We start from the raw sequence: 26261 nt of genomic DNA on the forward strand, positions 1-26261 counted from the left end.
GTATACACTAGCATGTTTAAAGCTCTGAAAAGTTCTGCAGGACACACATCGGACCACAAAATTGTTTCTATGGATAACATGTATAATAAAATGTTAGTTCAAACTATATTGCGTAAGATCAGTTTTCCTTCCAAAATAAAAACAGCTTGTCTTATGATTATGAAAATGTTACATTTGTCTTGTAAAAAAAATTCAAATGCAAATATGCTTGAGAAGAGGGTGAAAAACAGTTGAACAACCCAGAGATACATATTTTTTTTTTAAAGATTTATTTATTTATTTATTTGGTTGAACCGGCTCTTATGCAGCAGGTGGGCTCCTTAGTTGCACGGCATGCGAACTCTTAGTTGCAGCATGCATGTGGGATCTAGTTCCCTGACCAGGGATGGAACCCAGGCCCCCTGCATTGGGAACGTGGAGTCTTATCCACTGCACCACCAGGGGAGTCCCCATATTTATTTTTGATAGCATTTTAAAACTTTTATTTTGAAATGCTTTCAAATTTATAGACGAGTTGCAAGAATAAAACAGATCCCTCAAAACCTCCTACTCAGACTCACTGATCTCTATCGAATATGTTACTGTGTTTGCCAAAACTTGGGAGAGTAAATTGCCGACGCCATGATTCTTTATTTCCAGACTTAAACAGGTATCTCCTAAGAACAAGCAGAGTCTCTTATGTAACCACAGAAAATTACCAAATTCAGGAGATTCAGTGCCATTTAACATTGTTATCCGGTCTAGTCTGTCGCCTAACAGACCTTGGCAGCCGCCCCAGTCGCGTCCTTTGCAGTAGTCCCGTCCGCCGGCGCTTCCATCCCAGCCGCGCTGCCCTGAGCTGCTGCAGCTCTTCAGCCTCTTTTAATCTGGAACATTCCCTCGGCTCTTCTTTGGCGTTCGCGACATGGACGTTTCTGCAGGGATCAGCCTGGTCCCTCCATTTAGGTTTGTTTGACATTTCCTCACGATGACGTTCAGCTTGTGCATTTTTGGTACGAACACCATGTACATGGTACGGCCTGTTCATTTCATCACGGCAGGAGGCAGGTGGGGCCGTCCGTCCCATTACTGATGCCGACCTGGAGCACGCGATAAAGGTGGTCTCTTTCTTTCTCTGGGTCTCTCTACGGCACCTGTTCTCCCTGTGTAGGTAGAGTGAGTCGTGGGGAGATGCGAGTTGTACATCAGACTTTCACCTGGTATTTTTAGCGTCTGTGGATGATTCTTGCTGGAGTAGGTTGTACTGTGATGTGATTTTCTAATTCTGCCACTCCTTTGATGTCTATTAGCTTGCCCCTCCCCACTTGTGTAGTTTGGACTCGTAGATTTACTTCGTGGGTTACATTCCCTCGTTGTTATGTAAAATTTTTAACTACTTCTTTTAAAATAACTTCAAGTTTACATGAAAGTTGCAGAAATAGTATTTAGAGGTCCTTCTACCTGTCACTCAGATTACGCAGTTGTTAACATTTCTTACACACTTGAGAGTAAGTTGCAGACATGTTGCCTCATGACTCCATAGAGCCACTTCAGTGTGTATTTTGTAAGTACAAGGACATGGCCACTTAGCCGTGGTGTAACCATCAGTCAGGCCGTTAACATTGATCTGAAGCTACCATCGCATCCATCAGCCCCACTTGCGTTTCCCTGGGTTGACCCAGTGGTGTCCTTAACGGGTCCAGGATCTCAAGTTAGACTGAGCTGTCACGTCTCCTGAGGCTCCTTCAGTCCTGAGCAGTCCATTTTCTTGTCTTCGGTGACCTTGACACTTTTCCCCTATGGGCCAGTTCCTAGGTAGGATGTCCCTCAGTTCGGGTTTATGTGACGTCTCCCTTTTGGCAGGGACACTGCAGAGGTTGCTCTGGTGGTCCTGGGACCACACTGTGTTGATTTTTGTGCCTTTGCTGATGATACTATGTTTCATTATCTGGTTAAGGTAGTGTCTGCCAGGTTTCTCCACAGTAAAATTAATATATATGATTGCACTTAAAAAGTGTTCTGTGGGGAGATACTTTGATTTTATGAAAATATCTGTTTCTCACCAATTTTTCACCTGTGGATTTAGCACCCATTAACGATTGCTGTCTGGATCTATTATTGTGATGGTTGCCAAATAATGATCTTTTAAAAAATTCCTTCATTCAGTATTTATTCGTTGGCAGTCTACAGTATTATTTTCAATCCTCTCCTTGTTTGACCTCTCAGTAAGATCTGACCCACTTAACCACTTCTGCCTTTGAAACTTTGTTTTATAAACTTTTACAATCTCGGCCTAGAAAAATCTCACACAGATGGGCAATACAGACCAGCGAAGCCTGGAATATATGGAGGGGAGGGAGGGGTTTCCATGAAGAGGGCCCGGCTTTCTCCTTCCCTGCTCCCCTTCGTCAGAGCTGTGCTTTCCGGTGTCACAGTCAGCTGTGAGGGGAGGGCGTGTTCCCATGCATGAAGCATGACTATGGGTGGGGCACCTGGGGGGAGGCAGGTCCCAACCTGCACTGCTGGCCCAGAACTGCCAGAGCCCAAGCCAGCTTTCCGCGGATTTACGAATACGGGAAGGGGGACGACTAGGAAGAACCCCGTGGTGTTGGGCTGGAATCGAGGAACTAGTGTAATCTCAGACTTTTTAACAAGTTCCCGGACGGTACCGCATTTTTGAAAACCACTGGACTGAATGAACTGTTTGAGGCCACACTTCTAGATAGAGACAGAGTTGGGGCTAGAACCCAAGATTCCTACTCGTTTATTATTTACTAAAGTAATTTCCTTTGTTGCTTGTGCTTTTGGCTCCACGTCTAAAAAACCATTGCCAAGTCCAAGGTCACAAAGATTTTCGCATGTTTTCTTCTAGGAGTTTTGTAGTTTGATCTCCTGCGTTTAGGTCTTTGCTATATTTTGAGTTAATTTTTGTACATGGTGTGAGGTAGGAGTCTAACTTCATCCTGTTGCATGTGGGTTTCCACTTATTCCAGTTACTCTTGTTGAAAAGACTGTTCCTTCCCCATTGATTTGTTTTGGCACCCTGTTCAGAAATAAACTGACCATAAATGTGAGGGTTTATTTCTGTATTCTCAAATCTATTTCATTGATTTGTATGTCTTTTCAGGGTCACAATCTTTATTACTGTTGCTTTTAGAGTTAGCTTGTCAGTTTCTGCAAAGCCAGCTGTGATTCTTTAGAGATTGCATTGACCGTGGATCCATTTGCGGAGCACTTCCATCTTAAGAATATTAAGTCTTCCAGAATGCGGGATGTCCATTATATAGATATTTTTTCATTTCTTTCAACATGTTTTGTACTTTTCACACTAAAGTCTCACATACACACACACACACACACACGAACCCACATGGAAACACACATAGGCACATGCATGCACCCATATATAACTTCTAGAATAGTGCCTGGCTCAGTGTCAGTGTTACATAAGTGTTAATGTTCATAATGTTGTTAACTTTTCTGTATTTCCTTAACACTTTGGGGGAAGGTGGATTAAATTAGAGATGTAGTTAATCGAAAAGCATTTAACATTTATTTCAAAACTATTTAATCCAAAAACGTCTTAAGTTACCTTTATTTTACCCTCTAATAGAGGTAATATATGGAAAGTATCAGGTGTAATGTCAAGTGTAAAGACGCAGGGAGCTGTATGTATGTATAGTATGATCCCACTCTTGTAAAATCTGTATCTATTTCTCAAGTGATATGCATGAAAAAAATTGGAAGGAAATACGTAGAAAGATTAACTGTTTATTTCTGGCCAGAAGGATTTTGATGACGTCTCATATTCTGTTTTTAACATATATATGTACATATACGCATAAGGAGAGAATGTTAATTAAAGTTATTTTTTCAACTTCTTTTTCTTTTTTTTTTTTGGCTGCGTTGGGTCTTCATTGCTGTGCGCGGGCTTTCTCTAGTTGAGGCGAGCGGGGGCTACTCTTCGTTGCGGTGCGTGGGCTTCTCATTGCGGTGGCTTCTCTTGTTGTGGAGCACAGGCTGTAGGCGTGCCGGGCTTCAGTAGTTGCGGCACGTGGGCTCAGTAGTTGTGGCTCGAGGGCTCTAGAGCACAGGCTCAGTAGTTGTGGCGCAAGGGCTTAGTTGCTCCGCGGCATGTGGGATCTTCCCAGACCAGGGCTCGAACCCGTGTCCCCTGCATTGGCAGGCAGATTCTTAACCACTGTGCCACCAGGGAAGTCCCTAAGGTTGTTATTTTTAATGGTGTAGTAAGCATGGAGAAATATCAGACAGCTGCTTTACTTTACTTCTCTGAGGATTTTTTCTTCATATAAAATGAATTATATCATCTGTCTTGCCTACTTTGTTAGGCACATTGTTGGGAGGTCATAAAGAGATTAAAAAAATGTATTTTATAAATTATAAAGCCCAGTGAAGTATATGAAAGAGAAAACACTGCTCTTCAGGAATCATGAGAGATCATTTTTATCCGCAGGTAAAGCTGAAATCATAAGCTTTGGGTTGTTTCTAGGTTGGTAGTGGTCTTTTAAGGGGTTGAAATTTACCCTCACAGATTTACTCTTCTGTTATTAACTTACTGGAATTTAAAGCAGTATCTAATGGCGTTATTCATATGGTTTCTCCACCAGGCATGGGTGGGCAGAAGCCTTTGCAGGTATCAGAAGCTCCCACATCAAATACATCTGCCCGCATGCGTAAGTATTTTCAGTTTTCGGGCTTGGGATTCAGAGTCTGGAGAGGAACAATCATGATAGCTTTACTTTTCCAGCAAAGCATTTGAATATAATTAATTTTTATCTTTTAAATGTTCAGCTTCAAAATAAAGATTAGTAAGTTCTGTAAAACTAAAATGTGTCCTGGTTACATTGAATATTTTTCTTATCTTTTTTGTTGCGAAATTTAAAATAAAGCTCTCTTGGAGATCAGTTGAACTCACAGCCAGAAAAATTTTTGTAGACATACAAGCGCCTGTTAAGTTCTCAGGACATCCACGAGCTGTCTCTGAAGGGGATTTACCTGTCAGGTTTGGGAGAAATCTCTACTACCTTGAGAACATGCCTAAATTTGATCAGTTAGAGACAATGTGATGCAGCATGGAAAGAACAGAGACTTTGGAGAGTGTTAGGTTTGGTTTTGAATTCTGAAAACATTTGTGGGTGTCAGAAACTAGTAAGTTTTGAGCAAACTCAGAAAATCACTAAGATGAACAAGTCTTAGGTCAAAGTGTGCTGAGAAGCAGTGGCCATGGAGAAACAGGTGGGGTGAGATACATGCTGATAGGTTAGTAATCCATCCTCGGAAGTGGTCGTAGCAGCAGAGTCGATAAATGTGAAAGAGGAAAAATATGAGATTACGTAAGAAAACATTCCCTCCTCTTTTTATCCTAAAAGGGTTGCTGTGTCCTTATTAATCTGACTCATGCCAGAGACAGAATTCTTTTTTTTTTTGTCTTTATTGGAGTATATTGTTTTACAATGGTGTGTTAGTTTAGTTTCTGCTTTATAACAAAGTGAATCAGGTATATGTATACATATATCCCCATATACCCTCCCTCTTGCATCTCCCTCCTACCCTCCCGATCCCACCCCTCTAGGTGGACACAAAGCACCGAGTTGATCTCCCTGTGCTATGCAGCTGCTTCCCACTAGCTATCTGTTTTACATTTGGTAGTGTATATATGTCCATGCCACTCTCTCACTTCGTCCCAGCTTACCCTTCCCCCTCCCCATGTCCTCAAGTCCATTCTCTATGTCTGCAAGACAGAATTCTTGATGGTGTTGGAATTTCTGCTACACTGTTATTGGCTCCAGGATTGAATTTAGTTTAAGGCTATTTCCGAACCTAGGGAAGTTTATGTTCTCATGGAAATTTTACTAAGATTTTGTGACCTCTAAGGTAGACTTGTTTCATGAGTCAGGAGGATGGTGGTGAGATGTAGTTAAGAGTGTATTTGTTTTTCTTTCCTTTTGTACCTAGCTGCATTCAGGTTGCCCAGCAAGTTTTTCATCACAGAATTGAGTTGGGTAAAATGGACACTTAGGCAAGACTTATATTTCCCTTATTTATTTAGAGGTCTCTTAAACAAGCAGGTACATAGCTAAGAACTAGAAAATAAGCAAAAATGTACTTTGAGCCTATGGGAATTGATGCCACCGTTTCTGTGCAGTAAGTTGCTTGTATCCTTAGCCCCTTAGTCAGAGTCTCAGAAATTTCCATCTGTCTTGGTTACTGTTTTCCTTCTCGTGTCTGGTTTGAAAGTATCAAGTAAAGATGTTGAAGAAGGGAGATGTGGTTTATTTGCCGAGCTTAGTCCATTCCAGCTGCGGCTCTGTCTTGAGAACCATCTGGAGGGTGTGGAGAACAGGACTGTGCAGGTGTGCGTGCAGTGAGGCAGCTCGTCTGTTCAAATTGTAGCGTTCGGTTTTGTGAGAGCCTCGAGTAATCATCTTCAGTTGATGGAATTTATCAGGTTTTGTACTTCGGTATATTATGCTTATTTTTCCTTTTCTTTTTCTTCCCCATGTAGACCGGTTATGCCTGTAACATTAAATATGAACATGGCCATGCCTTCTTGGTAAGTAAGACTTCACTTATTCAATAAGAACTTTTTACTTATACTTTTTTTTTTTTATCAGAAGTGCTTTTGCATATAGCAATTTTTAATTAATTATTTTTAAGTTGCAAAGTTACATATGTAACCTTTATTCGACTATTTCAGGTTTTATATGTTAGATTTGGGGTAAACTTAAGGAGCTGCACCAACAGGTAGAGAAACAGGAGAGAATGGGTAGAGAGAAATACTGTAGAGAACATCTCTTACTGCTTGATAAACCTTTGTTGATTTCAGTAACCAAACGTGTGGACGCGCCCGCGTGGCATCCACTCTGGTGAAGCCGCGGTCTCTCCACCTCCCACCTTCTTGCCTTCTGGGAGAGCTGGCCAGTGTTTAAGGAAAGCACTTCCTGTTGAGCCCTCTCAAGACATTCATGATGTCAGGCATTCCCTGTGTGCTTTACAGTCGGTTCTTTGTTCTCTGAGCCACTTCCAGACCATGCTTTCTTCCTGCTGCTCTGAGACTCTGCCATCAGGTCTGTTCAAAACTGATGACTTTGACAGCTGATTCCTATTTTCCTTTCCCCTCTAGCTCCTGCCACCGTCTTACCTTTCGGGTGACTAGGGGATCCAATGTCAATGACCCATTCACAGCCTTGACCCGCTTGTCACTTCCTGGACTCTCCTCTTCCCGCTGACGTTTTCCTCTCTCAGCTTCAGGCACCCACAGCATCCCCTGGGCTTTGTCGTCTGGAACTATTCCATCTCTGAAGGCACTTACTTCAGACCTGATTGTCAAGCGTAGTTGTTCCTCCTGTGAGTTTGCTCCCCCGTCTCTGCGCTGCCTGTTGAGGCCTTGTGGGGACTCCAGCCTGCCGCCACCTTGTCCTCTGCTTGTTCCCACTCACCTCTAACCCACCTGCACCTTCGTTTTTATCTGCCGGACATTCCTTGGCAACTTTTACAGGTTCCTGCCCACCTTGACCTTTGATTCTTCCACCTTCCCTCTCTGGCAAAATTCCTATCCAGAAGCAAAATTTCTACCTCACGTTGCTCGAGACCATAGCGGAAGCACCCAGCGGGTAGCGAGGTGGTCGGGGCCAAAGGAGGGCCGCCCAGCCCCTGGTCTGAGGTCGCTGCAGTGCGTGGTGACAGGTTTTGCAGAATGTGGATGGAGGTGGCCTGTGTGCAGTAGGTGTGGGCCGCGCGTGCGCAGGTGCCGTGGTGAAGTAGCTCTTTCCAGATGGCTGACTTACGATGCACTCGGAGGGAGGCAAGGGGCTGCGGTTTATTCCAAAGACCTTAAGGCTGTGGTTTGAGACTCCTGTGTGGGTGTCAGGTTAGACTAGGTCATTCTTCAGGTGTTTCTACCTTAAAATTATGTGGTACTGTGACCTTTTAATAGAATCTGTATCTAGTTGGTGTGAAGGGAACTTACAGGATGTCACATTCACGCAATTAAGTTGACCGTTTGGCCTCCAGAGACAGTTTTTTTTGTTTTTTGTTTTTAATATTTATTTATTTATTTTGGCTGTGCCAGGTCTTAGTTGTGGCATGTGGAATCTTTTAGTTGCGGCATACGGACTTCTTAGTTGCGGCATGTGGGATCGAGTTCCCTGGCCAGGGATTGAATCCAGGCCCCCTGCATTGGGAGCACGGAGTCTTACCCACTGGACCACCAGGGAAGTCCCCAGAGACAGTTTAATTTGAGTTTAATGTTCTAGAGAATATCTTTGGTTAGCCTTTTTTCTCTAAAATTACCATCTTCTTATCAAGAGTAGATATTCTTAGAATTGAATGATTGTTTTAGAATTTTGCCTTATTTTCCAGGTTTGACATTATTGGGCTTTCACCAGATTCACAGGAAGATGAAACTGGAATTAAACAGGCAGCAGAAAGTGGTAAGTAAGAAAAGTTTTATAGTAGATTCAATCGTGGTAGTGTTGTTGATGAAATACTACATAGCTATCTAAACTCAGGTGGTGCTGTCCTTCCTTTCTGATGGCTCACTGTCTTGTTTGACTCGTTAATTATGGTCCGTGAAGGTGAGGTGGATGGGGAGGAACGGCATTTATCAGACTTGAGTGCTGTCGGATGCGTCGTTTTGCTTTGATTGACGTAGGCAAATGGAGAAAATCGCAGCATGTTTGATGGCTGTGGCCAGTTATTGTCATTAAAGAGGTTTGAAATAAGGACAAAGACAAGGCTACACATGATGTCATGATATATAATGAAAATTATGGCAATGGTTAGTTTTAGTGAGGGGCCCCTGCTCGAACACTGCTGGACCTGCCAGGCGATTCCTGTAAATCATCTCACTGGGCACTCCTGTAACAGTGTTAGCTCTGCTTTACAGGGTCACCAGTCACGTCCTCTCTTATGAACATGGTAACCCCGCTTACTTGTGGGGTGAAAGCATAAAGAACGCTAACTTATCGGGAGAAGTCTGGTTTTAGCCCATGCACAGGAGCACGTGTGTCTGACACGTATGTACTGACACACTGACAAGCAGACAGCGCCATGGCCAGGCCGGCCTCCCTCGTGACCTGGGTGGTGACGCGGTGGCCTCGATGCGACAGGCCTGGATGTGAGGCGTTCGTTACAGACGCAAGGTGATAGGTACCCAGGGAACCCTGCACGGTCTTCCTATTTTTACATTTGTTGGAAATTTTCAAAAATCGTTTAAAAACCAAAAACGGTAGGTAGGTTCCTTTTTAAAAATCTTTTTATTTTTTAGAAGAACTCTTAACTTTAAAACAGGGAAGATGCATTCAGAACATATTGGATATTAAGGAATGTCAAACCAAGGACACTGACTTTTAGGATCATCACAAAGTAAATCAAAGCTAGACTCCTAGAGCTAGGATTTTGTCAAAATATAATAGGTGGTAGAGCTCGTGTCGGGTCTGGGGGTGAGTTGTCAGACCCTGGGAACATAGGGAGGGTGGGCCTTGTGGCGCGGACGGCCCGGCCCAGTGGGTTGCAGGGTGAAAGTCCCGTCCGTCCCGGGTAGGGTTGGCCCGTGGCATTCTTTGTGTCTGACGTGATGCGTGATTGGAGAGAATCAGGTTGAGACCCAGAGTTAGGAATGAGGGGTGTCTCCATTTGGGGCCGGGAGGGTGTGCCCATGAACAAAGAAGAAAGGGCTCGGGGTGCGTCCAGGGCCTGGAATCAGGACCCGTCACTCCACAGCTGACTGCGGTCACCATACGTGGTTTAACTTTACCTCAGCGCTTGGTGTAACCAGAGGAGTGAGGCCGTGTGAAACGGAGGGAAAGTGGCCCCAGCTCCCTGCCCCTCCCCAGCGCAGGGCTGCTGCTGCCCACTCTGCATGTCCTTTCCCGCCCGGGCCCTGCGGTTCCCCCTCAGTAAAGCCTCAGGCTTCTCAGCAAGGCTTTCGCCTCTTTACCCCTCTCCCCTCCTCTAGCCCGTTTTTCCCGCGCTCACCAGGGTACCCCCTGCTTTTCAGGCGATTCTAACTAAGAACTAAATTTATACAGAACGAAAAAAACATTTAATTTGGGCTTTGGGGTTTTTGCAGTGTTCTAATTAAAGCAGGTTTTAGGTTTTTGGTAAAAAGGAAATATAAAGTTGGAAAGTTTCATCTTAAGAAGATGAAACTTACACATATGTCAAAAATGAGAGGAGATAAATTTGTAAAAGGTGCAGTTATCCCCAAAACATAGTATTATAAAGAAAAAGGAAATTCTAGGAGTTAATCAAGTAATACAGTTAATGATGCGTGTCAGAGTATTTTGCAGAAACAAAAGAAGTCATTTGATTTTTCTCCCGCATTGTTTACTGGTTATAGGGAAAAGTATACTGTATCTTTTCTTTTTTTTTTTAAATAATATAGTGAACTGTTTAAACAACGTCAGGCACAAACCATGTAAACTACTTAACTACCTATGATTTAAAAATAGCAGCTTTTAGGTACAAATGCCTGTGGTTCATTGAAGAGCGAGAACTGTAAAATGTGTATGAGCAGAATGGACCGTGGATAAAGGACTATCCATAGCCATCTGTCGATGAGAGAAAAACCTTGTTTACAGATGATGCAACAAACCGTTGAACAGTTTAAGTAACAGCTGCAAAACCTGAGTTTTTGAAAATCCATTCTAGTTTTGTATTTTAATAGAGTGCTCCAAGTTTTTCACTTGTTTCGACCTTTAATATACTTTGTGCTTTTCTGTTATTAATTTTTTTCCTATTTAAATTATATCAATGGGCTTAACTTTGAAAGTATTGGTGATTTAACTTTTATGTTATTTTTAGTAAAAGCTTTGATAGACCAAGAGGTGAAGAATGGCATTCCTTCTAACAGAATTATTTTGGGAGGATTTTCTCAGGTAAGATAAAAGTTTGGGTGATATGTCAGTGTCATCAGTATATTTATCTAGAAGTCTGTAGTTTCAATCGTTTTTCTATGGAGGAATCCTGTTTTTAGAAGATGTTACAGAATCTGATATATTACTTACTGTTAATGCTGATTAAGTTTGAATGGACCAGAAATAATGATTGATTAATTAGAGAGTACGTCATGCTCTTTTCCTTTTTTAGTTTTCTCTCTTCAGTGATAGCCTTCACCCTATAGATTATGTCTTGAAAGTCAATTTATTAAGGAAACTGATTGGAACCTGGAATGCATTTTTCTAAAATAACTAGTACACATGCAGTTAGGTCTGAGTTAACACTCTGTACCTCTCTGAACAAAACTCTGCCTAAACGCAGGTGTTAAGTCCCCTTCCCAGGAGAAGACGAGCAGTGGAATAATAAGGTCGAAGAACAGAGAATTCCTTCCCTCTGTTTGTCACAGATTCCCAGTGGTCGAGCCCTGCGGACTTCCCTGTAATCGCGGTAGGGTGAGATCGGGGTCGGGACTCCCACGAAGCGACCCCAGTGCAGGGGCTGCGCCGGCCGCTCCCTGACCTCCACTGCATCCGTCCTGGTCCCCGGGTCGGGGGTGCTTCAGCCTCACCCCGTGTTCAGGGACCCCTCAGTGGTCCCCGTTCCTGAGTACATGGTGGTCGTCCTTGGGGGGGGAGCGAAGTCAGTCTCGGTAACACCACTCTGTCCTCTTCCCTCTTCTTGTCGTGTAAGATAAGTTCTAGATAAAAGTATGTGATGTTTCTTTTCGGCATCTTTCTTCTCTTTCTGTACTTTTTCTCCTGCCTTCTATACTTTTTCTACAGTTACATCATACTGAGTTTACATCTTAATTTCAGCTCATCACCTGTTTGCCATGTCACTCACCCCGAGCTGCCCTAGCTGCCAGTCTGTAAATCCTCTGGGTCAACAATTGAGTGTCCAGACTGCCTGAATTAGGGCAGTGTCAGAATTATGGAGTCATTTAGAAGTTAGAATTCAGTAGAAACACAGGTCGTTGATATAATACAGTAAAAAGACGTGTTATTGATTTGGTATGTGTCGAAACTCACAGGTAATGTACGTTGTACTACACACTGTGACATAAATATGGGTACAAAAATGAATGGTTCATTCAGACAGGAGTCTGTCTATGAGATTCGTTGACTGTAGCTTGCAGAAACCAACTCCTAACACCTTAGGCAAAAAAGAGTAAGTTACGAGTCTGGGGTCACATCACGGAGGCCACGGATGAGAATGAAGCAAGGCCCCAGGAGGCACCGGGACTCGGGAAGCCATCGGGGCTGTCTCTCACCTGTTTCTCTGCCCGTCGGCTTCACTCGCCTGTCTGTCTGCAGCTGGCCGTCTGCTGCCTGTGGCTTTTCCCGTTCTTGAGTTTACATGTTATAGTTCCAGCCACACAAAGAGAGACTGACGGTCTCTGAATTTCAGTTTTAAAATCTCTCGGATGAGAAAGAATCTCAGGTCCTCTCGTGGCCCCCGTGAGCCGTGGGCACGGGTCAGCGGGCACGCAGGCCCCAGGGTACGGGTGTTGTGAGCCGGCGGCCTGTGCTCCAGAGGTGTCCGCCGCGGGGTCCTTCTCGTGAGTTCTTGTTTTGGAAAGTAATACCAGTTTAAGACCAGATTCGATTTTCTACCTACCACTTTGCCGAGGAGGAGATAGTTACTCTAGGGGACTTCCCTTGTGGTCCACTGCTTAAGACTCCACGCTCCCACTGCAGGGGGTGTGGGTTGGATCCCTGGTTGGGGAACTAAGATCCCACATGATGCACGGTGCAGCCAAAACAAAGAAAATAGTAACTATAAGTTCGGAGCGTCCCTACAGCATTGTCAGGGCAGCAGCGGGCTCTGCCGTTGGCTGGTTGGGCAGTTGCTGTGGTCTCACGACAGTCTTCAGTGTGGAGAGTCAGGTCCTTGCGGACACGGCGGGGTGTGCATGTATTTCTACCAGTTTGCCTATTGTATTGGGCGTCAGCCACCCACTTTGATTATTTTATGAACGGTGTTGATAACAAGAATCACTCCCGTTGCTGCCGGCAGAAGCTGTGTCCCACTGACTTTCCCTGTTGTCTTTCCAGGGAGGAGCTTTATCTCTGTACACGGCACTGACCACACAGCAGAAGCTGGCCGGCGTCACCGCTCTCAGCTGCTGGCTGCCCCTGCGGACTTCCTTTCCCCAGGTGCCTGGCCCACGCCTGCAGCGCGGCAGCACTGAGCTGAGGGATGGCAGATGATGTTGAGGACACCGTCACGTTATGATTATTAATACACTTAATTTTTTAAAGCAGTTTCAGGTTCACAACAAATTGAGCGGCAAGTACAGAAGGTGTCCATATACCCGCGTCCCCGTACACGCACAGCCCCCCATCAGCATCCCACAGCACAGGACACATTTGGTATAACCAGTGAACCTACGGTGACACATCAGTGTCACTCAAAGCCCGTAGTCTACATCAGTCATCCTTTTTTAAAAAGAATTGCCTTAGACTTTTGTGATGTACTATTGCTAGGCTTTATCTGTATACTACACTGTCTTTACTGTGGGTTGCGTGGAATAGAATAAGAAATGAGTCCTTAAAAAAAGAAAGGAAGAAAGGGAGGGAGAGGGAAGGAGGAAGGAAGTCTTTATTGTCATAAATTCTATATTTGAAGTCTTTGGTACATTTTAAGATATATATCAAAATTAGGGCTATTTTTTACACATAGAAATGATGTTTTTGAATGCTCAGTATGTTCATTGCTTGGTAGCAGAATTTTAGTGTAGAATATAATTTCTAAATACTCAACAGTATAAAGCAAGATATAGTACACGTGGGGGATATGGACGTTATTTTATTTTCAAATTCATCCTTAAACCTAGGGGTTTTTTTCTTATCACTATATAGTAACCCTTTGGTGTCTTGCACATAGTAAGTGCTGTTTATTAACTTTCTTATTCAAATCAAATAAGAGGGGCTTCCCTGGTGGCGCAGTGTTAAGAATCCGCCTGCCAATGCAGGGGACACGGGTTCGAGCCCTGGTCCAGGAAGACCCCACGTGCCGCGGAGCAGCTAAGCCCGTGCACTCGCTGCAACTAGAGAAAGCCCGCGCGCAGCAGCAAAGACCCAACGCGGACAAAAATTTAAATTAATTAATTAATTAATTAATTAAATACACATTCTTAAAGAAAAATAAAATTAAAAAATCAAATAAGAGCTGCAAAGAACATGACTCAGCTGAAACATACTTCTCGTGTCCAGCCGCCCGAACATACGATTAGGATACAGTGTGTTTCAGGAACTGATTCATTAGGAAGACATACAGTACACGGCAGGGTAATCATATGTCCTATAAAAGTTTAAATAAAGAGATGGGGGGGTATAAGGATGGGAGGAATTTTATTTCTGTGGCCAAATGTAACCTATAATGTGAGTAAGCACGTGTTGTATGTGCCTAGCGTAATGCTCCACACACCTGAATAAATAATCCTGGTCCTGTTCTGGTTTTTTGCAGGGTCCCATCAGTGGCGTGAATAGAGACATTTCTATTCTTCAGTGCCATGGAGATTTGGATCCTTTAGTTCCCCTCATGTTTGGTTCTCTTACTGCTGAAAGGCTAAAGACATTGGTAAATCCAACCAATGTAACCTTCAAAACCTATGGAGGCATGATGCACAGTTCATGTCAACAGGTGAGTGTTTGGAAGCAGTGATTTTAGAGACACGTCTGCAACTGTTTGCATGTGATATTTTTAAGATAAATAACATTTGACTGCTTGGGGATTTAAAGAAGTTAATTAATGAATTCACATTGAACCATAGGTTAGTAGGACTTAGATCAAAGTTTATGCAAGTTAATTCAACAGACATTCACTCATTTCTTATTACATGTAAACACTGTAAATAATTCAAGGACAAATAAAAAACATTTCTCTGTTAAAATCTAAAGTAGATTACTTAAAATGAAAATTTTTAATAGGGAGAAGGATATATATCCAAGTAACTATATAGAAAGCAGAATGCGATATGTGTTATATTAGAAGTTTTTTAAAAGTACTCTGAAAAACTGAGATGGGTGATCGTAAGAATGAGGGTTGTCAGGATAGGTTTGGAGGCTTGAAAAGGACTAGAATAAAAATCAATTGCTAAGCACTGAGACAGTCCAAGTTAACATTTTTTGCAACTGTCAGCTGGCGAAATCATTTGCTTCGGGACAGAGAAGGCAGGTAATATGACTTACCCAGAAAGACGGGGAACCTGGGATTCTAGGTGTTACTGAGAACATAGTTGAGCCCCTGATGATGCATTGAATCCGGAAAGGGCGACACGCCGGGTACCAGGAGGGAGGGGCTGAGGGTCCAGAGCAGTGGCTTTCAAAGCACACCCGGCGCCCCCGGAGCTTAACAAACACACAGATGCCAGGACTCCAGACTCAGTGCCTCTGAGTCAGCACATTGAGGCTTCAGGAGCAAACGCAGGCAGCTGTGTGTGTGTGGATGAGACTCCGTTCACCACACTGGAGAACACTGGACGAATGGTTCGGGGCAGGAAGGGACAGGAGGTGGGGCTGGAGGAGGTGGTGTCGCAGGAGCCCCTGGGAACCACACAGCGGGTGAGACAGGCCACCGCCGTGCCGTGCCTTCTTTCCCGAGTGAGGAAGTGGCGCGGTTGAAGGTCCTCTGCATGCTCATGTGTGGGTCTAGGAGGCTCAGCTGTGAAATACTAGGGGTGGCAGCAGGAAACGTGTTTGAGGGAAGTGAGAAAGCTGGGCCAGACGCGGGAGGTGTCGAGCAGTTTCCTCTGTGATGGATTCACCTCTGCGTCTCTCCAGGCCTGCCTGCTCCCCTCAGCCTCAGCTGGCTGGTTGTGTGTGAATCCTTTTGAAAGGCACAGAGCATTTGGTGCTGTTGATTTAGCATTTCATTCTAATGAGGGAGTGTTAGAAGCTGGGCGCGGACACGTGGTTGACGGCAGGTGTGTACGTGCCAAGTCTTCTCTGCGTGGTTACTGTCACTTTTAGACCCCCTTCCTCTCCCCCCGCCACCCCCAGTGTTTTGTTTTGTTCAAGCAGTGCAAATGCAGACCATTGTCATAGGACTTCATAATACGTGAGAGTGATCATTGAATTACAATAATAATCATCGTAGGAAATGTTTTCTAATTTCTATCGGCGCCTCATTTCTCTTTCACCACTTTTTATGTAATTGTAGTAAAAATGTGGTTTTAGTTGTATTTAGTGGGGATTTAATTTCTGATTTGTGTAACTGCATATTAATAATCTCTTTATTCCAAACAGGAAATGATGGATATCAAGCAGTTCATTGATAAACTCCTACCTCCCATCGATTGACGTCACTAAGAGGCCTTGTGGAGAAGTGCACACCAGCATCATTGTCGTACCCGATCTTGAAACCTCTGATGTTTGCAGTGTTAAAGTGTTTTGCAAATACACACCAATGACACATACTAAATAAATCTCCTCACGGGAAATTTATGATCTTTTAAGTTTCTATGTATGTATTTGTATAACATGATCCAGCATATATTAGTATTAAAATAGGTGAAGCAGCTAGCTTCTTTCTCTCATATGTAATTCAGCAAAATAATAAAATACTGCAACCAGATTTTTTATTACATCACTTGAAAATTATTAGTATGCTTAATGAAAACTTGTTCAGGTATAAATGAGCAGTTAAGACATAAAAAGTCTATGCATGCTGTGACTTAGACTCTGGACTTATTCCCAAATTACTTAGTCACCATGCAGTATCTGTATTTTTATATATGTGTTCATATGTACTTAATGATTATAATACATAATAAGAATGAGGTGTTATTACATTATTCCTAATAATAGGGATAATGCTTCTAAGTGTCAATAAAGAGAAATATTGCTGTCTTCAATTAATGGCCCTTTTATTTTGGGGACCAGGTTTTTCTTTCCTGAATATAATTTCTATTTAATACTCTTTTTTCCTCCCTAGAAAAGAAATGTGTTCTTTCTTCTTTTTTATCCTTCATAACAGACCAAATATTGCCTACTTGCCATAGACATCTGCTGTCAATACGTGCTGTAATTTGACATTCTTAATCACAGACATGACGGCACTGAAAATGTATTTATACTTGTAGAAAGAAGCCAGACATCCCTTCAAAGTTTCTACACTACTTCTTAAACTGGACCTTTGTCTGCAGTTTAGGCCTGCAGAGTTACTCGAATCTTTAGTCCAGGTAACGAGAATAATCTGTGGTTGTATATTTCTGTAATTAACTGAAAGAATAATTAGGTCATATTCTAGTATGTTCTGAAATATTTAAGACTGATCTTACAAACTGTAATTTCTAAGATTTGTTCTAAGATGATTCTCCTCATAGCATAGAGTTTTAGTTTACTTACTTTGCACATGTTTGAAACCGACTGCTGTAGGAAATGAACAATCCATTTGAAAAATTTGCTTTACTTTTATCTGCCAGTGGACTTATTTGAAATTTTCACTGTAGTCAGAGAGGATCTTTTTAAGTTAGTTTCTGTGCAAACATAAAAGTAGCAATTATTTGATTTTAAATAGATTTTTCAGATTATTGGTTAACATTATTTGAAAACAAGTTTATGGGTAATAAAAGTTAGTCAGAACTCAATACATGTGGTGTAGTTACCACCCAGTTTAATATGTAGCAAAAATGTACGCCTGATATTTCTGAACTGTTGTTAATTTTTCTGCTGTATTCCAACTGACTAGAACACCGTTAGGAACGCATCTTTATAAATGGGTGCTACATGACGATGGAAATGATTTCGTATGGACAGTGTAGGATGTTAATAATGAAGCCATACGTTTATGTCTGGACTTACAGTTTTTAAACAATCATTTACTAAGTCATTTTGCTTTTATCTTGAGGAATATAAACTGTTGTTTCACTTACACAAATCAGCAAGATCTAATTTATGGCAAGAAATATTCCATTGAAATGTGCTGTAACGTGGGAAAATGTAAATCTTTTTCACGGTTTCTATCAATGTGAAATAAAATGTAATTCTGACTTTTCTGTCACTGGCTCTTTGGAATATTACTCTTCTTAACATTTGGGTTTCCTTGGAATGGCTGTCTGTAAGGAAAAGGAGGAAAGCGACAGTGTAATCCCAGGAACACACATTGAGAGGGAAGTTTGATGGTGGTGTGGCCCCCGTCTGGCTCTTCTCCAGGCGGGGCCCAGGCTTCCTATTCCTCAGTGTTACGAACAAGCTGAACCAACCTTCAGTTTGATTTTCAGTGTTCCTAACCTATTTAAGAAGTTTGGTGTTTCCCTCTGTCTTCTCCTTCCATGTAGTAGTCATGGGATTTTTTAAATTAGTGTCACAAATCAGTTATCCAAGTAGTTTCTTCTCCGTTTATCTCACTGCTGATTTCTGACCTTCCCCAGTAAGGAATCCCGTCTGTTCTGCCTCTTAAGCAGTCCTTCAGCTTCTGCTTTTGAATAAAGTGACAGCTCACATTTTTGCGAGGCTGCTTGTTCCATTTTGGGGTAGCCCTCGTGGTAAGAGAGTTCTGTACTGTAATGCTGTCTTCAACTTCAGCTCTTTTTTAGATTTATCCTTCTTCACAGCAGCATTGTATTTCACGTGATGATCTTTGATTTCATCATCCTTTTGAAACTCTTGGTTCACAATCAGATGTGGTCAGAGCGTGGTATCGTTTACGTCTGTCGACAGGTAACGACAGTGTCTATGTATGTGAGTCACTGGGAGGTTTGCCTACTACTGCAGTCCTTCTTATTGCTACTTTTTAGAAGTAGATACATGACACCCTCCTAACAACATACCATTTTATTCATAAAATTTACTAAAAAGTGAAAATTTGTTTATTTGTGAAGTACTTAATATATTCCAGGCAGGCACTGTACTAAGCATTTTATATCCTTTCCTCATATAATCTTCACATCAACCTTATCTTCATTTTACAGAAGAGGAAACTGATCCCTGGAGAGATGAACTGTTTGCCTGTGGTTACAGAGCTATCATGTGTAAGAGCCAGAGTTCAAAATGCTGTGCCTTGATTACTGTGCGGTCCCCTGCCTTGCCCTGTGCCCCTGTGAGGTAATTTAAATGCTTCTAAACATAAATAAATGAATAAGTAAATAAATACAGCACAAACTTATATTTCATATAATTCAAAACACCTAGAAATGCTAAATAAACTAGGGTAAGAATCAGCTTGCCCTAAAGAAATTGCATCCTGCGGTACCCAGAGAGAACTGAAAAGGGACCTAAAACCCACACGGCACACTTGACTCGGGGTCTCAGAAATAACTCACTGTTATGAAGCTAGCACCCTTTTAAGGGCTGCGCTCTTCGTCACAAGGTGAACTGGAAAAAAGTCTGACTGCCAGGAAGCGATGGGGAAGCGTGTCTGTTCTGGCTTGGGCTCTGAGTGAGAGAGAAGGGAGCTCTTCACTTGAATTTGTTTAACCAGAAGCTTGTCCTCATAGATACTTGGATTTTGAATTTATACTATTAATGTGGCCTGGAAACACATAAGCTTCTAAGTTAATATCAACAATTTCCTTGGGGACTTCCCTGGCAGTGCAGTGGTTAGGCCTCGGCACTTTCACTGCTGGGCTTGGGTTCGATCCCTGGTCGGGGAATTAAGATCCAGCATGCTGCAAGGCGAGACAAAAAAGAAAAAAAGAATTTCCTCAGACTGGCTCTGCCCCTCGGGCACCTGGAAGAGGCAAACAGATTCTTTTTATTTGTTTATTTATTTAGGCGGGCTTCTCATTGCGGTGACTTATCTTGTTGCAGAGCACGGGCTCTAGGCATGTGGGCTCCGTAGTTGTGGCGCATGGGCTCAGTAGTTGTGGCTCACGGGCTTAGTTGCTCCACGGCATGTGGGATCTTCCCGGACCAGGGCTCGAACCTGTGTCCCCTGCATTGGCAGGTGGATTCTTAACCACTGTGCCACCAGGGAAGTCCCCAAACAGATTCTTTATGGAGAGTGACATTCTGAACCCAGGCTGGCTAATTTAGCCCTGCCAAAAGTGAGCTCAACACCCCCAAAGGATGAAGCCTATGAGAGAACTACCTACACAGGAACACGAGGTGACACAAAAGGTAAAGGTATCATTGGGCTCTCAGGAACTTTAAGAGGATAGATGGTATGAGAGAGTTAACCAACCAGAGAAAAGAACAGACAAGTGAGAAGAAGGACACAGTATCAGAAAATGCAGCTTTGGGGACACGGGTTTGAGCCCTGGTCAGGGAAGATCCCACATGCCACGGAGCAACTAAGCCACAACTACTGAGCCTGCGCTCTAGAGCCCATGTGCCAACTACTGAACCCCATGCGCCTAGAGCCCGTGCTCCGCAACAAGAGAAGCCACCGCGATGAGAAGCCCACGCACCACAACGAAGAGTAGCCCCCGCTCGCTGCAACTAGAGAAAGCCTGCACGCAGCAACGAAGACCCAACGCAGCCAAAAATAAATAAATAAATAAATTTATATAAAAAAAGAAAATGCAGCTTTGAAAAAGAAAATGTCTAGAAGTGAAAAATAACCACTCAAGTGAAAAATCTTAATGGAGAAGCATTATTTATGATGGTAAAATATTTGAAACAACCCAACGTGGGATAAAAGTGGACCAGCTAAATAAACTACCCTCCGCCTACACAATGGATTGTTACACTGCTATAAAAAAAGAATGAGGATGCTCTGTATTAATTTGGGAAGGATTCAGAATACATTATTGATGAAGAAATAATGTAAAAAACAAAGGGGAGGAAATAAGACCATATATTTGACTTGGCTAGAATTTGCATTAAAAGAAAACCTCAAATGCGAGAAGGATGCAAAGAAGAATCTCATAAAAGTGGTTATGGATCGGGGAACGGATGAGGCAGGTAAGGAAAGGAGGGGAGAAGGCCGGCCTTGGATGTGCTTTTTCTATTCTTCAGATATTTTTACTGTGGTAAAATGTAACAAAATTTACAGTTTTAACCACTTTAAAATTATACAGTTCAGTAGCATTAATTACATCCACATTGTTGTGCAACCATCACCACCATCCACCTCCAGAACTTTATCAACTTCCCAAACTGAAACCCCATACTCCTTGTTCTTCAGATTTTGAGCTGTAATATCTGACCTACAAAAAATATTCAAATGGATGAATTAAACTGCATATTAAGGGCTTCCCTGGTGGTCCAGAGGTTAAGACTCCACGCTCCCACTACGGGGGCCTGGGTTCGATCCCTGGTCAGGGAACTAGATCCCACATGCTGCAACTAAAGATCCTGCATGCTGCAACTAAGACCCGGCGTAGTCAAATAAATAAATATTAAAAAAAAAAACAACTGCATATTAGACACAACAGACGTGTATGTGTGTGAAATTGTGTATGAAAGAAAGCTCTGAGGAATTTACTCAGAAGAAATCCCAGCAAGCAAAAGGGGAGGGTAAGAGACTAGAAAAGTAAAATTAAGAGGCCCAATATAAAGTTTAATGGAAGTTGCAGGAGAGAAGAGAATGGGAGAGAAGCAATACATGAAGATAAAATGACTGACATTTTTCCAGACTTCAGGAAAGGTAAGAAATCTCAGGTTCAGGAAGAAAAATGAGTTACTAACAGGATAAATAAACTAAGTCTCTAAAGAGACATTTCATGGTGCAAAGCAAAACTGCACACCATAGAAAAAGATCTTAATAGCAACCAGAGAGAGCCTGCTTTCACTGTCACACAGCATACTTAAGAAAAACACCACCAGAGGTCAGAAGATAATGGAATAACATCTAAGTGGGAGAGAAAAGGACAATTGGGAACTTCTACAGAGGTCAAACTCATTTCACAGTGGGCAAAAGAAAACCACTTTGACATAGAAAGTTTATGAGAAAAAGAATACTGACAGAACTGTTAAAAGGTGTTCTTTCAGAAAAAAAAATGAGCCAGAGGAAAGGAGAGATGCAAAGAATGGGGAAAGAGTGGTAAACATTTGGGTAACTAAACAAGCACCGACTGCATGAAACTAATACTAACTTGGGAGCTGAAACACGATAAAAATGAAGTACCTGCCAAAATCAGTTGTATTTTATATACTAGCAAGGAACATGTGAAAACCAAAATTTAAAATACAATACTACTTATTATTGCCCAAAAGAAAAAATACCTAAGTGTAAACCTAACAAATCATGTATAGGATTTGGAGGCTGAAAACTACAAAATGCTGATGAAAGACATCAAAGAAGATGTAAATAAATGGAGACAAACATCGTGTTCATGGATTGGAGGACTCAGTATAGTAAAGATGTTACTTCTCCCCAAGTGGATAGAAAACTTAATGCAATACCTCTCAGAATCCCAGCAAGATTCTTGTAGCTATACACAAGATTATCCTAAAATTTATATGGAAAGGCAAAGAAACCAGAATAGATTAAACAGTATTGAAAAAGAAGAAAGTGGGAGAAATCCATTGGATTTCAAGACTTACTATACAGTGACAGAAATCGAAACTATGTGGTATTGGCAGAGAGAGACACATAGATGAACAAAATAAAGCAGAAATAGCCCCACACAAGCACAGCCAAATGGTTTTGGACAAAGGTACAAAAGCAATTAAACGAAGGAATGATAGTCTTTCAACAAATGGTGCTGAAGCAATTGGACATCCAAAGCCAAAGAAATGAACCTCGAACTAGACCTCATACCTTATACAGAAGTTAACTTAAAATGGATCATAGACTTAAACATCAAATATAAAACTATAAAACTTATAGAAGAAAACCCAGTAGAAAATCTTCAGGATCTAGGGCTTGAAGTGTTTCTAAATAAGACAGCAAAAGTATAATACCTCAAAGAAAAAAATTAATTGGACTTCCTCAAAATCTAAAACTTTGGCTCTTTCAAAGACCCTGTTAAGAGGAAGAAAAGACAAATTAAGACTGGGAGAAAATATCTACAAACCACATACCCACATAATCCAGTACCTATAATATATAAAGAACTCTCAAAACTCAACAGTTAAAAAAAATCCAATTAGAAAATAGGCAAAAAAAACATGAAGAGATACTCACTGAAGAGGCGACATGGATGGTAATCGAGCAGATGAAAATACATTCAACATCGCTAAACCATTAGGGAAGTGAAAAATTAAAACCAAAATGAAATATCACTATATACTTATTAGAACAGCTAAAATAAAAAATAATGTCAATGCCAAATGCTGGTGAGGATGCAGAAAAATTGAGCTTTATTCCATCCCCACCCCTACAAGTTTGAAAGCTACATATCGTTGTATTCTTTTTTAGTTAGCCTTACATTGTGAATATTTAATCTAAATGGAATGACTATTTCTCATCTACTTTCCGAAAATAGGAGAACCATAGAATATTTCAACTTCTGTCATCCCTCCCATTGTATATAAGAAACCCACAACTTTCCTTTTGAAGCATTCATAGATTGACAGGGAATTATGAAGATAGTACAGAGAGGTCCTGTGTACACTTCACCCAGTTTTCTCCATTGGTTACATCTTACATATGTAAGATGAACAGAGCCTAAGAAATCTGTGGGAACCCATCAAGTATATGACATACACATCATGGAGTCCTAGGAGAGAAGAGAGAGGCAGCAAGAATATTTGAAGGAACGACGGCAAATCTCTCCCCCCACCCAAATTTTGATACCATTCCCACCAGATTTGTACTACGGTTCCACTGTCTCCACATCCTTGTCAACACTTGTTTTTATCCATACTTTTATTCTAACCATCCTAGTGGATGTGAAATGGTATCTCATGCAGCTAAAATTTGCATTTCCCTAATAACTGATTGTGTTGAGCATATTTTAACGTGCTTGTTGGCCATTTATACATCTGGAGAAATGTCTAGTCCTTAGCCCAACTTTTAACCAGGTTGTCTTTTTGTTGTTGAGTTTTAAGACTGCTTTATATGTCCAGGACACTAGGTTCTTATCAGATATGATTTGCAAATATTGTTTCCCATTTGGTGGGCTGTCTTTTCTCCTCTTGATAGCAATCTTTGATGTGCAAACCTGTTTAATTTCATCAAAGTCCAGTTTATCTGTTTCCTTTTGTTCCTTGTACTTTTGGTGTCATACCTAAAAAACCATTGCAAAATCCAAGGTCATGAAGATTTATCATTGCCATTTTAACAAAATTAAGTGTTTCCAGGTTGCCTCTTGTAAGCTCTGTAAAACTAACTCTTGCCCCCAACACCCCTGGAAAAGTGTGCCACTGCTTGTGAGGCAAGGTACTCCCCAGTCCATGGATTGTTTTCCTTTGGATAAAGCACATCAGACTCATCACTAAATTGTTTCAGTTTTGTCATTTGACAGTGTTATGTGTATTTTACCACAGTGAAAGTATAGTAAGCCGATTCTTTGGAAAAAACCAAAAATGACAATTATTAGAGTAAATGTACAAAACTGCAAACATAAATGGCGATTTGTACATACTCATTAACTGATGCATCAAGTGGACAACAAACTGAGGTATAAGTATTTTAACAGTAAAATTAATTTCGGGCTAATGGGCCCACATAGAACTTCACATCTGCCGTTATAGAATACACATTCTTTTTCAGGACACATAGAATATTTATAAAAATTGATAAAACAAATCTCAGTAAATACCTTAGAACCAGTAACTTTGCAATCGCATATTTTCACTGCAATTTAAGTTGGGAATCAATAATAAAAGACAATTTTAAGATGAAAATAAATAAATCAATAAAAAGGGACATGGTTCAAGTTACTCTTTCCCCCAAATAACTGAGGTAGAACAAAACCTGACATCATAGTATAGAAAAAACATTATTAGGTGGTGAATTTTGACTAATGATGGTTAAATTGGGTGTGGGGATAGGTCTGCAAACTGCACGAGATGGTAGTCAAGGGCGTTAATTGGGCAAAGACCTATTGAAGGAGCCTATACTCTCCAGTATTGATCATTTCAATTCTCCACCTTGGCTTTATGTTGTTAGTCATAACCCTTTAGGACGTCAACTTCCTCACTGACCTTCAGAGCAGGCGAGATGCCTTCATTAACTTCTTTGATGAGAACGTTACTGTCAACTATTACTCAACTGTATTCAAGGTACTGCGTCCAACATTCTGAGTCAGGAAACAAACAAGATTGGGTCTCCGGCTTTACGGCGCTTACAAACGACTTTAAAGAGGAAGCGCTTACAATGGTCACATTCCTACGATAAAGACCTATTTAGGGGGATGGGGAATCTGATTTCCAGGCAGCCGTCGACGGCGGGGAAAATGCTGGGGTTCCGACTGACTGCAAAAGCCGCCCACGTTCCAGCGTCCCAAGCCGCCGGGCTCGGCGCCCCGGGGCTCTCTGCGGGCGCCACAGCCCGGGGAAGGGGGACCGGGGGACGGGGAACGGGGAACAGGGGGCGGGGTCCGCTGGGCGGGCGGGGCGGGGCCGGAGGGAGCGCGCGCAAAGCTCGGCCGCGCGGCCCGCCCACTTTCACGACAGCCGGAGAAAGCCTGCGGCCCGGCGGGCTTGTTGCCCAGCTGGTCGGCTGTCGATTGGAGGCCCCTGCTCGGCGCGCGCGGAGCTCGATTGGCGCTGCCTGAGGGGGAGGAGCGCCGCTGCCGCCGACGCCTACGCCGCCGCGGGCTCCGTGAGTGAGGAAGCGCCTCGGTCAGGCCTGCTGAGGGCCGTTGCCGACGCCTGGGCTCACCCGCCGCCCCGCCAGCTCCGCTCGCTTCCCGTCCCCCGCGGCCCGGCGCGGGGCAGGCCTGCCGGGGCCATGGAGGACGAGGTGGTCCGCATTGCCAAGAAGATGGACAAGATGGTGCAGAAGAAGAACGCGGTGAGCGCGGCGGGCGGCGCGGGCCGGAGGGAGGCCGGGCGGCGGGCGGGGGCCAGTCGGCCTGAGGGGGCTCCGGGCCGCGGTGAGCGCGGCGGGTGCCGCGTGACGGCGGCGAGGCCCGCGCTCTGGGGAGGGGGTCCTGGGGAGGGGGGGGCTTCGTGTCCCGCGGCCGCGTCCCGGGCAGAGGTTCTGGGGGGGCTTCGTGTCCCGCGGCCGCGTCCCGGGCAGGGGTTCTGGGGGGCGTCCTGTCCCGCGGCCGCGTCCCGGGGAGGGGGTCCTGGGGGGGGGTCCCGGGGAGGGGGTCCTGGGGGGGGGTCCCGGGGAGGGCGTCCGGTCCCGCGGCCACCGGCGCTGGGACCCGCTCTGGGCGCCCGAGGCTCCTCGTGATTAGCGCAGCCCGGTAAACTCCATCGAGGCGTCCTCCTCGTTATTTTAAACGTGACGGTGGTAAAGCCTCGCTGGTTTAGCTGGAGAGTGCAGAGAGCCCTCCCTGTTTGAAAGAGTTCGTTCTCTTTCCCGGGCTCATTGGC

The 26261-nt window shown here is 43.1% G+C and overlaps 2 protein-coding genes across 7 annotated transcripts in view; both read left to right on the plus strand.

Moving 5' to 3' along the window:
* The window catches only part of LYPLA1 (lysophospholipase 1), a 30943-nt gene extending 13008 nt beyond the window's left edge, over nt 1–17935 (plus strand). For both annotated transcript variants that reach the window (XM_057531894.1, XM_057531893.1), the window contains exons 3-9: nt 4608–4673; nt 6506–6553; nt 8362–8432; nt 10807–10880; nt 12996–13097; nt 14410–14586; nt 16191–17935. In XM_057531894.1, the coding sequence (XP_057387877.1) occupies nt 6513–6553; nt 8362–8432; nt 10807–10880; nt 12996–13097; nt 14410–14586; nt 16191–16244 (519 nt within the window). In that variant the 5' untranslated portion in view covers nt 4608–4673; nt 6506–6512 and the 3' untranslated portion in view covers nt 16245–17935. The remainder of the gene's footprint in view (nt 1–4607; nt 4674–6505; nt 6554–8361; nt 8433–10806; nt 10881–12995; nt 13098–14409; nt 14587–16190) is intronic.
* Nucleotides 17936–25488: 7553 nt separating this feature from the next.
* The window catches only part of TCEA1 (transcription elongation factor A1), a 33105-nt gene continuing 32332 nt past the window's right edge, over nt 25489–26261 (plus strand). For 4 of the 5 annotated variants that reach the window (XR_009005845.1, XM_057532476.1, XM_057532478.1 and 1 more), the window contains exon 1: nt 25489–25731. Coding sequence is in view for 3 of the 5 variants with exons in the window: in XM_057532476.1 (XP_057388459.1) it covers nt 25669–25731 (63 nt within the window). In the remaining 2 variants the exon portion in view is untranslated. The remainder of the gene's footprint in view (nt 25732–26261) is intronic. The other variant, XM_057532479.1, reaches the window with a different exon arrangement.

This window comes from Balaenoptera acutorostrata, chromosome 17 (assembly GCF_949987535.1).
Source record: "Balaenoptera acutorostrata chromosome 17, mBalAcu1.1, whole genome shotgun sequence".
Classification (NCBI taxonomy): domain Eukaryota; kingdom Metazoa; phylum Chordata; class Mammalia; order Artiodactyla; family Balaenopteridae; genus Balaenoptera; species Balaenoptera acutorostrata.